The sequence below is a fragment of the Alligator mississippiensis genome, chromosome 3, assembly GCF_030867095.1.
Source record: "Alligator mississippiensis isolate rAllMis1 chromosome 3, rAllMis1, whole genome shotgun sequence".
NCBI classification, from domain to species: Eukaryota; Metazoa; Chordata; order Crocodylia; family Alligatoridae; genus Alligator; species Alligator mississippiensis.
In genome coordinates, this window is record NC_081826.1 from 251,088,571 (window position 1) to 251,101,328 (window position 12,758).

A 12,758-nucleotide genomic window follows, 5' to 3' on the forward strand; every position below is an offset into this window, starting at 1 on the left:
TACTTCCATATAAGTGTACTCATATAGGATTTTTAATGCGTTATTACAAATATTCCTTAACTTCTCACCTTTAGCTAATTCATCTTAACTTCCTGAATATTTCTGAAAATGGGACCCCTAGTAACTGAATAACAAAGGAATCAGGAAAGGACTGCATCATAGCCAGGCTAGAATTAATACTTTTGGGAGCATGGAATCTATTTGCAATAACATATGATTGCCCTTGCGAATGTTTCCTCTCTTAGCCTGGAAAATTCAGTTTTGGATACATTACAAAATGATCTCTGAAAAATCCATCAGACCTTAAATCATATAAACTAGATTCGTAGCCATCACTGTTTTTGCCACATTTACAGCATAACAAACAGGACAGTGGACCATTTACAGCTTCAAATGCCCAGGAGCCAGCTGCAAAAGCAGCTCCCACCAAACTGAAAGGGGACAGAGAAAAGATTCAACAGACTATTTATACTTTAATAAGCTTTTCAGGGAATTGATCTGTTTTCTCGTTAAGAAAAAATGTTAAGCTTCAAGACAGAGTAATAACCAGGCAAGCTTGATGTTTCTTCTTTCCCGAAAGTAGCCTCAAAGCATCCAAATGCTCAAGTTTGGATGCTGCTATTGCAAACCTGTAAGGGCATGCCATGCCCACCTGATAAGCCCCACATTACTATTTGCTACTTAAAGCTCATATTGTATTCTCAAAAATTATCCAAATGAATGTACTGGAAAGAAATCCGTCTCCTAGAACTTTGTTACATAGTAAGCAAATTCAGCAAACTCAAAACATACTTTTAAGCCACCTTTATTAAAAAAAAAAGGGAGGGATAAAGGAAAACTCCTACTTACTTCAAGACCTGTAATGTCTGTAAATCCAGTTTTATTAAAAGACATGTTTTCCTGAACAACCTTCTGTTGTTTCACATCAAGCATTGCAAGAAATTCCAAGTGCTGCTGACTCAGAACTATGAAATCAAACATTAAAATTAATTTATTATTATTCTAATCACTCAATGCCTAACTACGCTTAACAAATTAAGCAGCTCATTTGAGTGTTTAAACATCAGGTTAGGAATACATAAACTCCCTAGAACGCTGATGTTGAGTGTACTGCAAAAGTGACAGAAGTGTACTGTGAGATTCCTCCTGGGCAGAGGTAAATGCTCTCCTCCCCTATCCAGCACCCTCCCCCACTCCAGCTACTCCAATGTCACCTGTGGCTGCTCCCCTGGGGACTGCCACTGCCGCTGCCACCTTCTCCTACCCTTCCCTGTCCCTAAGTAGCTCCAATCCCATCCCCCAACCCACACTCTCAGCAGCATGCTCTGTTGCAAGCAGATGGACACAGACAGAGCCACACTTTGCAGCTGGACTCAGCCCCTCCATGCTCCTAAATCGCAGAAGGAGCCGCAAGGGTGGTCCCTCGCATGAGATCCTGCAGGAGTGGCCTCAGCAGCAGGGGATTGCCCAGTGCCCTCTGAGGTACAGGGTCAGGAAGGGACAGACAGTGGAAAGAGCAAGGCACAGCAGGGCGAGGGTCTTCCCCCACTGCCCTTAAGTGGCACCAGCTAGATCAGCGATTCCCAACTTCCTTAGCCTTAAGGCCCCACTCCATATCTTTTTGGAATTTAGATCTAGCTCAGTGATTTTTAGGTGGGGTGCTACAAAATTCAAGAGTTATGGATGGGTACCTTGAGGTTAAAAAGGCTGAAACCACTGGTACAGAGATTAATCCTTTGCTTTAAGGAAAGATGTGTTTGGTGTCATTTTTTAAAGAGTACATCTCAGGACTGGCACGATTTCCTCTGGTAGGGGATGGGAATATGTGATATGTTTTGAAAAACACACACACATGCTCACACACTTTTTCAGGTGTAAGAGTGCCACCAGTTTCAATCTGGAAAAAAAGTGTGCCCTTGGTATAATAAAATATGGGAGAAACTGCCCAGAAAAAGTGTCTCAAACCTCAGCAATCTTTCCTCCTTATAGGACAAGAATCTGAAGTGTTTTCATAAAGACAACTGTATTTTAAACACTGATATTATATCACAACATGCCTCTTCACTTATTTGGGAAACACACAATCACTTTTGTTCCAATTACAACTACAGTAATTGTTAACTTAGAAAAATATTGCATGGAAAACATTTAGCACCTTTTTTGATATCTGGAAATAAAGTGAAAGAGTTTTACCATCCATCTCTCTACAGACTTCAGTCTAAGATCCTCTGCTCTAAAATAAGTAACCTATGTATCCTACAGTTTATGCAGTGGAAGCCTTCTAGCTGAGTTATTAAAACTAGGATCCTCACTTCCCTGGGAAGTCATATATACTTGCATGGTGATGTTCATAAGAACAAGAGTTTGCCCCGACTTGCTTGGGCTCCCTGCATCCGGCATAACAGGGAGACATTGCCTTCTATGTCCAAGTCAGCAGTGTAAGGATGCAGACAGGTGCCTGGGGCACAGGAACAGTAGTGACTTTGGTTGCTGCTTCAATCACAATTATGATTGCATGGCTGCTGGCAGCAGATGCTTTTTTCTGCATCCCCTTCAAGTCAGCACCCAGGACTGTTATCACATTTGCCTAGCCACTGCCTCAAGTGGCCACTTTTCAGTGGTTTTACATATTTTGAAGTACTTCAGGATGCTTTGGGATAAAAATCTATGCTACACTATACATACATGTGCATTTCTGTGTGCGTGTAGGTTTGTATATCATTATAACTCAATATATTATATATCATACAATTTATAATTCAGCAATACATGATATAATAAAATTATTATATTTTGTACTTGGATGTAAAAGTTTGCTCTAAATTAAACTCTGAACTTTTAAACCTTGTTTTTGCTATTTTCATACTCTCCCAATTTTACTGTATTTCTACTCCATCTTCCAAAAGATGGACTATAAGCACCAGTTTCATTTGAAACAATGTTATTTTGTTTACTGACACACTTGCTAATATTATTATTATTACTGTTGTCTTTTTCATGCCAACTGCATAGTTTTCTCATAATATTCTAAGAGAGCAGTTGAATGTGAACACACACACGCAAAATAAACAAATCTCCACTTTATTCTTCTGTTCCCAAAATCTGTTAGTGTCAAAGAAAGAAGTCAAAGTTAAGCTTGCTTCTAAAAATGCAGTCCTTCAGAATTTCCTACTTTATAGTAAGAAGAGGTGTAACAAATAAGTGAATAGAAGGCAAGGATTTTGTGGGTGATCTCTTATTACGATGCTGGTTTTTAGTATATGAATTGAATTCCAATTTTACTCCAAACAAACCTTGACAGAAATCAGAAGTAAAATTAAATCTAATAAATTGGAAACACCATTCACCATTTTTAACATAATGAAAAGTAAACATTAATAATCTGAATAAATGTATGTTAAACTATGTAACTATTTAAAAGGTATATGTAATGTGTATTGATGGTTAAACAATAAATTGATGGTTAACCAATAAATATCAATTTTAGTGTAAAAGCTACATTTAGTAGTAAATCAACACAATTAAATGTGTACCAGATGATGATAACCAATCTTTTCTCTGGCAAAAAACCCAAATATAAAACCAAATAAAAGTGATTTAAATCAATGTTTGAAATTTAGTTGGTTTATATCAATCTACATCCTAGTCCATTTCCTTCCTATACACTCATATCTTACTATTGTATATACATATACGATTTGTAGATGCATATACATTTATAAAAATCATATATAGCTGTAAGTTGAGATCTCCAAGCACTACCTGTTAAACACAGATCTACACACCCAAAATTAAACAAAGCAAATCTGATGATCATCATAAAGCCATCATGGGATGAGAATCCACTGGTTCCAAGAGTGACAAAGTTCTACACTAGGAGTAATGCTGTCTTTCACATGCACACAATTCCCTTTAATACCATCTTGACTTCCATCCCATGACATACCCCCTGCCATCCCCCCCACAACAGTACTTTGGGGGAAATGGCTAGGTGTGGGGTCAGGATGAGGTTTGGGGCCTAAACATGAACAAAAGAAAAAAAAAAGTTTTTTTAATATTACACTCGTTTGAGCTATTGCATCCATTCAGATATCACAGTCTATTGCTAATGGAACCCCTTGTGAGGAATTACTACTCTTTAGCATATTCAGCCAGAAATTTAGAAGTAAACATCTTTCCTCCCACATCCCAAAAACAACACTAAAACCATGGAATATAGTAATCTGTCATCAAGCAGAGGCTGCAGGATAAGTGTATTTTTTCAGCTCTACAATAGCATTGCTGAAGTTACATGTTACAGGTTGTGAATTCCTGTCTTTAGTTATTGGTTCCTGGAACTTCAAAATTCATTCAATAATTTGCTAAGTATGGCAAATTCTAACTGGTAGTATAGTTAAGGCTAAAGCATTCCCATGTGTAACCGGTAAAAACAGGTACCTTGATTATGCTTCTGTCCTAATAGCTGCATCAAAACAGTTAAATCCTTTTTCATGATTTGATAAGATTAATTTTTGAGAGAGGTAAAACTACTAAGAAAATTTGCACTTTCTTACTTGTATTTTCAGATTTAAGAACTTTAACTTCATCTGTTCTCAGTTTCAAAGTTTCCTTAAGAGCTGCATTTTCACAATATATCCTGTAGAAGTTGGAAACAGAGTTTTATTGCCTTTGAAAAAGTTATTAAAATGGACACACAAGTTAACAGACAAGCCCACATACACACTCATCTTAAAATGTTATATGTAGTATTCTTGTAAATTATAATCAGGACTAGAGAAACATAAAAGAAACTTTTTAATCTTAAAATTTTTCATTTGTGTTTTTGACAAAAATGTTTCCTTTCTTGTTTGTGGAAAAGTTTTATACAACAATGAGGGAGCAAAGAACATATTAAAAAATTGAAGATATAAGACCACAAAAACCTGGTCAGCAGCCAGTAAGTAATGGAGAACTACTTTTCATTCATTTGAGAGGAGGAGAAAGGTGAACAGAAACCCTTGATACCAAGATGATGACAGCATATCAGAAGAGGCAATGAATTCTAGTGGGAGATTTTGCTAATATTTATAAGCCCACTATTTTAATAGAAACATAAGTCCTCATTACATATTTTAAGAATATGAAAATGTACCTTCAAAGCTTTTTAAAAAATACTTAATATTTACACATTTGTGATTTTTAAGGATACCTGAAAACACATTATCTAGAGAGACTACAGAAGATCAGTATCCTATTGTCGTTATGAACAGTCATTAAGACATGCAATTGTGACTCTTTAAATCTTTTGTTAGAAAACCCTTTACTTCCTATAGTGTTTAATAGGAAGGCACATTTGTCTATTACAAGATTACTTTATCCTTTTACAGGGAAAATGTCCTATATCCTTAAATATAGCTTTAAAGCACACCTGTATTTTCAGCTCCTAAGGTGAAAATGTGCAGCGTACATTTTAATGCATTTAATTTGGTGTTTAAATAATTCTTGTGCCCAAAACAAAGGGATGCAGACCTATCTCTACACAATTTGTCCTAACACTGTAATAAGTCTTTCCCCAGAACATCTCAGAGGTTTTAAATACAGCAAATAACTTTTTTAACCGTCATATGTAAACTGATGAACAGGCATCTGGGTTTTCCTGTTTGTTGCAGAAAAAAGCAGATTTTCCTCTTAAAGGAGAAAACTGAAGGTTTCTTGTTACGGGCTGGCAGATGTCCAGCCTGCAAAAAGCTGTTTGGGGCTCAGGAAAGCAGAAGAAGGATGACTGGAGGCAGGGGGTGCCATGTGCATCTGCATGTGCACATGCATGTGGTCAGCATACAGCCAGGCAGTGTGATGAGAGCGGCCCCGACAGCTGCATGCAGGTAAGTCTACAGTGGGTGGGGTTGAAAGGGTGGCAGAGATGTATGGAGGGGATAGGTGCCTGCTGGCGCTGGTGGGAGGTGTCCAGGAGTGGGGGCTGTGACAGGGCAGGCAGCTGCCAGTGAACCCAGCTCCATACTGTTGCCAAAAGGGCCTGCCCAGAGCTGTCTGCGCCTCCAGCAGGGAAAGGGGGTGGCAAGGTCTTTTGGGAGCAGGGGCAGTGGGGAGCTGCGTCACCAGGCCAGTGACAATAGGTGCCAGTGCCCATGTTGTCAGGGGCAGGTTGGCCTGGGGGGCCATAGTCAGGCCACCTGGTGCAGCATAGAAGCCCCAGCCCAGGGTGGGTGTGCCATAGACATCCCCTCCTCCTTCCTTCAGCCCATGCCAGGATCAGACTCGTGCCGCCACTGCCTGCATGAGCCTCACCTGGAGTTCCTCACCCTGCTTTTTCTGCCTGCAGCATGGCCAAACCAGAGCCACACTCTGTTTCACATTGCTGCTTTGGAGTATGGCGCTGGTCCTCCCCGTTGCACCCCAGCCCCAGCCAGGGGCGCAGAGCAGCGTGTGGTGCCCCAGTCACTGCCTGTAGTTATGCACGAGGTGTGCTGCAAGCATCTCGTGCTGGAGGCTGTCCCCACTGTGTCTTGCAAACCACCATCCTGTGAGTCTGCATGGGAAGGGGGCAACTGGGGGCCCCCACTCCAGCAGGGCCTGTGAGTTAGGAGTGAAGGGTACCAGCAGGGCCAGGGGGCTGCAGGTCAGGAGTGAGGGGCAGCAGGGGACTGTGGGTTGGAAGTGAGGAGCGCTTGCACGGCCATGGGGGTTGCAGGTTGGGAGTGAGGAGCTCCAGCACAGATAAGAGCTGTGGGGTCGAGAGTGAGGGGCAGTGGTGGGGACTGGAGGCTGCAGTTTGGGAATGATGAGCACTAGCAGGGATGGGGGCCTGCGGGTTGGAAGTGAGGGGCACCAGGGGAATAGAGGACTGTGGGTCAGGAGCAAGCAACAACGGCACGGCACGGCTGGGGGTGGGGGGGGGGGGGGGGGAGGACTGTGGCTTGGGAATGATGGGCAACGAAATGGGCAGGGGCAAGACAACAGCATATCAGGGCTACTCAGCTTTGTAAAGTTTGGGGGGAAAGGGGAAGCCACATCTGGACCACCGTCTGAGTGAGAAGGGGGCAGGGGAGCCGATTTTCCATGGTAAAAAAAACAAATATCAACCCCCTGAAATATATAACTATTTAGAATTAATTTTATTATATTGGATTGAGGCATTGGTAGGCTTCCAAAAATACTTTAAAAATGTAAATACATCGATAAAACATTGTGTGCATTGACTTTTAACACAGTGTTGTGTTTCATTCTAATCACCGAAAAATGAGGACTTGGAGCGTTTTAAAATCAGAGTTCGGGATTTTTTTTTTTTTTAAATTACAGTATTTGGGATTTTTAGAGAGAGAGAACCAGGATCCCTGCTGATGAGCAGAAGACTCCTTTTGGTTACGTAGCTGAAATACAAAGATACACAATTCTTATCCAGTTGTTTCAAACATCAGAATATTTTTTGCAAAGGTGAATGAACTCATGAGTGTAAGGGAACGCTGCTGATAATGCTGACTTTGCTAGAAAAGCGATAAGGAAAAAACAACTTAAAAACAACTCATTTCCATGTTTTTACCCACTTGTTCTATGCTCATTTTAAAAATGTAAATAGTCTTCACTAAAATCTCTTACTCCACTTTTTGGGACTTCAGCTACATTTTTTTAAGTTTAAAAAACCAAAAGAAAACCTGGTTACTGCTCATCATTGTTCACTAGTGTGTTACTGATATAGCATTTTTGGCATACTCTGCCAAGTAACTGCCATCATCAGTAAACAACTCTTATTTAAAACTGTCATCAAGTAGGAGTATCACATTTCACTTGAGCTCTACTCTTACTCATACATAATGTAAAAAATAGAACAAGCAGTCATTAATCACTATGTGATATTTCCACATGAATGCATGTAGCAGCACTATTTTCTATTTTTCATTAAAGAACAAACGAATGAGCAGTTTGAAGCCAAACAGCTAGTAGGACAAATTAGTCAGACTGAACTGAAAACTCACACCGGCAAAGTCACTTGATACAGAATAAAATTTTCAAGTAAGAATAGGGAATTAACAATTACCAATTCTGGTCTTACAATTAAAAAAAACCAAAAACCCAAAGAAATAGGCATGACTAGGCTACTAGAGAGGACTGGTATATTTTCTGAGATCCAGAATGAAATTAGAAAAAGCAAACAAACAAAAACCCCCAGAGACTCTCATATGACTGCACCGATTATAATTAAGATGTGTACAAGATACAGCAAAAATCCCTGTCATCCAGCATTCTACTATCTGGAATTTCCAGCTGGCCGACCAGACACAGGGGAGGAGGGAAGCTTGCAGCAGCAGCCACCACCACCCACTTCTGCCACTGCTCCATGTGCAGCCACCGCCACCCTCACTTTCAACCCCTGCTCCACATCTGTCCAGAAACCTGCACTCCTCAGGAACCGGCATTTTTAGATGCCTGGCAACCCCCACTCATCACTCATGCCAGATTACAGGGATTTTACTATTACTTAAAAAGATGGAAGATTACATAATTGGATTCAAATACCTATCATATTTTTCTGTCCATGTCTCTTCTACATTTTTAAATCGATCCTGATCATATTCAATCTCCCATTGCAAAGCATTTATTTCCTAGAGAAAAAAAAAGCCACAGCAATGGTCCATTATAAGAATGACAACATCATAACGTAACTTTAAACATGTCTCCCCCTACACTTAGCTCTTTTATCCAAACAGCTACTTAATTCTCAGCACTGTCTCCCTTAATGTCAGAGTTCAGTTCTACTCTGCAAGGTGCCAGTTAGTCACTAACCTACCCAGTAATTCTCAGATTCAATTTAAGAAGTACTTGCCTTAGAAAACTTAAGTGTTAATTCCTAACTAGTCTTGTAAAATCATCAAAATAGGAGCAATAAATATATACACACTTAAACTAATCCTATAGAAAGCATCTAAAGGTAGGCTCTAGATTCATTTGTGAAGTATAGGGAGGTCTTTTGCAATATCTTCAGATACTAAAATACACTCGTTTAGTCAAGCTACTGCAGAAGTCTGTGTGGACACTTATTTGATTTAAACCAGGCTTATTTTGGTTGAGTTTAAAAAAACAGATCAGAAATAGATTTAAACTTAACTGAAATAAACCACCCAATTTGTAGTTGGATGTTTTTACTTAAAGAAATTATTTAAATCTTTTGTTTGTTTAATAAATCATTTACTTACAGATGCAAAACAAAATTAATAAAAGGCACTTTTTTCTGTATCTAGCACTAAGTGTTATGTAGCAATTCTAAAAAGCTAGTTATGTGCACTTTAAAACAAGTCCTTAGTTTCCAATCATGTGCAACTTGACATACAAAGTAAGATATTTCTTATTTACTAAAAATTATCAATATATGTTCCAACATAATAAAATTCTGAATAACTGCATCAAGATATATAAACTTATTGTGTATGTATAGATTACATGCGTCTTCCTGATTAACAAGTACTATATATAGTATTAACCTTTAAGAAGCAATAAATTCTTTTTGAAGAACAACTAAATAATAAAAGTGCAAAAACAGATTTAAAATGCTTACATTTTTAATGATTCCTGCTTGCTGATTTAAATAGTAATTTAATTTGGTGGCTTAGATCAAATCAACAGAACCTTCAGTGTAGTTGTTAACTATACTAAAACCTTAAATAATGCCCAAGATCCTGCTATGCCACACACTAATTGCTATAGTATGGTTTTTTGAGTTATTTTTAGCCTGGAAAGATCTTTAGGCTAGTTACAGTTTGTTGAGGAAGTTAATTCAGTCATTTTCCACATGCATTCATACAGTTTCTTTACCAATGGCTTGTAACCTTACATCTCATGGTAGCCTTCAAAAGATCCAGTGGCACACCAGAGTGCTCCAACACTCTGGTTGAGAATCACTGTTCTATACTTCATTCCAGGGATCAAAAGCCTTTTGCTAGCATGGCTGGAACTTGAGATCAGGCTGTGGCTGTGAGCTGGAAGTCTCTACCCATCACCCTCCAGGGGCCAGTCAGGTGCCTGCACTCATTTTTGCTGTAGATCCCTGACCCCTTTGCAGTGAGGGTAGTGCAGCAGGCTCTGCAGCAAAAGAGAGCGCTCCAGAGGTGATAGATGGCATCATGCAGCTCTATGCCACTGATCCCCCATGCCAGATTGGACCTTTGAGCGCTAGACTGGATTTTTTTCAGGCTAGATCCAGCCTGCAGGCCATAGGTTACTGATCCCTGTATTAGTCAGGTGGAATGCTGTCTCATTTGTACATTTTGTATATTATTGTACAAAACGTACTGCATGAATTCTCATATGCAGTTCTTACAGATAGAAGAAAATTCCATGTTAATATCCAAATGCAATATTTCGCACTTGTCTAATTCCTACCTATGTATCTGTAAACTGTTCACATATTTGACATTGTGCATTACAACCTGGTAACATTACCTAGAAACACCAATAGATACAAGTTTAACAGTTGACTGCAGCGATACAAATTCATTTAATAAAAAAATAAAAACATAAATATTGAAAGTATTCTCAGACTGAAGAGGGTAAATCACGTGCCCTAAAGTCCTTCTGCAATTATATTCTCCTGTTTTTAATAGGAAAAAAGTCCATGAACAAAAGAGTGGACACTGTTTAAAAGTGGGGTTTTCAAAGGAAATGGGTGCCCAACTCGTTTAAAATAACTGGAATTTTGGTACATCAAATAATCCCAGCATAAGTAATTTTACTTGAAAAATAATGTAAATTACTATCAAGTCTCATTAAATGCACAAAGTAAACCCACTGGAAACACAGTACTCTTTTCTCATTTCTTTAAGACAGTCTAATACATTATTTGTAAATCATCATGGGTAAAAGTTGTTCAAACCTAAGTGCAATAAATTAACACTGCCACTTACAGCTACAAGGACAGAACCACCATCAGTCAAATCCAAGCAGAAACTAAGACCTGTATTATGCCCCAAAATAGCAAGACCATCTATTCATTATAAAATAATGTAGCAGATCTCAGCAGGAAAAGAAATGTCTGTACATTTACCTTTTCTAAAGTTCTCTTTTCTTCCTCAGCTTTTTGAAGCATTGCCTTTGTATGACTAGTGGCTTTATTAAACACAGCCTGCAAAAAAAAAAGAAGAAGCTGATATAGTCAAGCCTCAGGCTTTATAAACTAATTAAGTCATTGTATTATTTTATATCATCTGGAGTTGCAAAACTAGGCTCATAAATAATAATTAAAATATGACTAGTTCACGTACTGGTTAAGGGCAAAGAAAGCAAGGTAAGAATTGGAATATATGATTTTAAGTTCCAGTATCTAAAACTTGTAAAGTGAAGGCTGGAACTCACTAGCATATAAGTACATCCTTTGGGAAAGCTGGGATCACTAGCTCAGATGACTTACAAAAGACAAAACCTTACATATGTGACTAACAGCACCTAAAAAAACCTTGCTTCCTGCAAAAGCAGCACACAAACCTCTAAAAATGTTAACTATATTGCAGCTGGGTTTAAGAGTACCTCTCAGCTGAGGGATATGGTCAGACTATAGAGTTTGCCGCTTTCTGTAACTGCCACATAGAAAAATTAACAGATGCTAATATATTAAAGTTGCTAACTGAGTAGTTCTCATAGCAAGGGGTGGCAACCCATAGTGTAAGACCAAATCCAGGCCACAGAGCCATTTTATCTGGCCCCTGGAGCTGGGGTTCCTCTGTGGCACTTTGGCAGTTGATGGTTACGCCCACACTTGGGTCAGATGGTGGGGAGAATTGTCAGTGCCAGCAGTGCAGCCTGCGCTGGAAGCAGTCCATGCTCCAGGCCAAGCTCTGACCCCCCCTACACTACAAACGTTGCCAATGCTTTAAAATTAAAACCTTGTTCTTTAATTTAGCTTTTTATTATTTATTTTTAAATAAACACCACTGATTTTAAAATAGTTCTTACCATATTTTGTAGAATTCTTAATGCTTCACCTTTTCCTTCAAGTTGTCTTTGTGATGTTTCCAGCTCAACTTTTAAGATCTCTATCTCCTTGGGTAAAGAAAAAAAAAGAAAACAGTGAGTAAAAGCCAAGATATTTTCTTAAGTTTCAACTACAGCAGAATTTATCATCAAATGTGACCTTTTCAAGCAATAATCTTTTCCTATTATGTTTTAAAGCCTGTTTCCAATTACTTAACAATAGTGAGAGTGCACATTAAAGTGAAACCTATACTAAAAATACACAGTTAAGTAATCTTTGTATTCTCTGCAAATGTATTTTGAAAATAAGTTACTGTATTTTGCAGTTGTCACTCCCATGGTCAATTATTTGTTCTGAGACAGCTGTGTGTGTGCTATATTCTGCTCACTTCTTTTAATTTTGCTACAGTTCCAGTGAACTTTGTGCTTCTGGATGGCTCATGGGACATTACTAGACCATGACTCCAAACTAGCTCTCTGATTTGCAGAGCCCATGTTTATCTGGGGATCTTTGAGTATTTCTAGATCTCCAAATAAAACATTGCACTCTGTTTTAATACAGTAAATACAGACTTCAAAAGCAGCACACTTGGGATTAGTACTAACCTCTAGAGCGTCTCGAAGGTGCTGCTTTAATTCTTCATTTGGCACTTCAGAATTAGACTCTGTATTAAATTGATAAGACACCAAGACATTCACAGAACTCCCATTGTTTTCTTAGGTTTCTTTATCTTTACATTGGTAAGACAGCATTACAGCCTTATTAAATCAGTCTTTGTACTTTTCTGAGGCTAAATAAAAAT

The 12,758-nt window shown here is 38.8% G+C and overlaps 1 protein-coding gene across 7 annotated transcripts in view; it reads right to left on the reverse strand.

Annotated features, from left to right (window-relative positions):
- Positions 1 to 12,758, reverse strand: part of CCDC125 (coiled-coil domain containing 125) — a 28,942-nt gene that overhangs the window by 12,520 nt on the left and 3,664 nt on the right. For all 7 annotated transcript variants that reach the window (XM_014595416.3, XM_019482857.2, XM_019482853.2 and 4 more), the window contains exons 3-8: positions 12,562 to 12,620; positions 11,938 to 12,024; positions 11,033 to 11,110; positions 8,512 to 8,597; positions 4,554 to 4,636; positions 850 to 965 (exon numbers count right to left, since the gene is read on the reverse strand). In XM_014595416.3, coding sequence (XP_014450902.2) covers positions 850 to 965; positions 4,554 to 4,636; positions 8,512 to 8,597; positions 11,033 to 11,110; positions 11,938 to 12,024; positions 12,562 to 12,620 — 509 coding nt within the window. The remainder of the gene's footprint in view (positions 1 to 849; positions 966 to 4,553; positions 4,637 to 8,511; positions 8,598 to 11,032; positions 11,111 to 11,937; positions 12,025 to 12,561; positions 12,621 to 12,758) is intronic.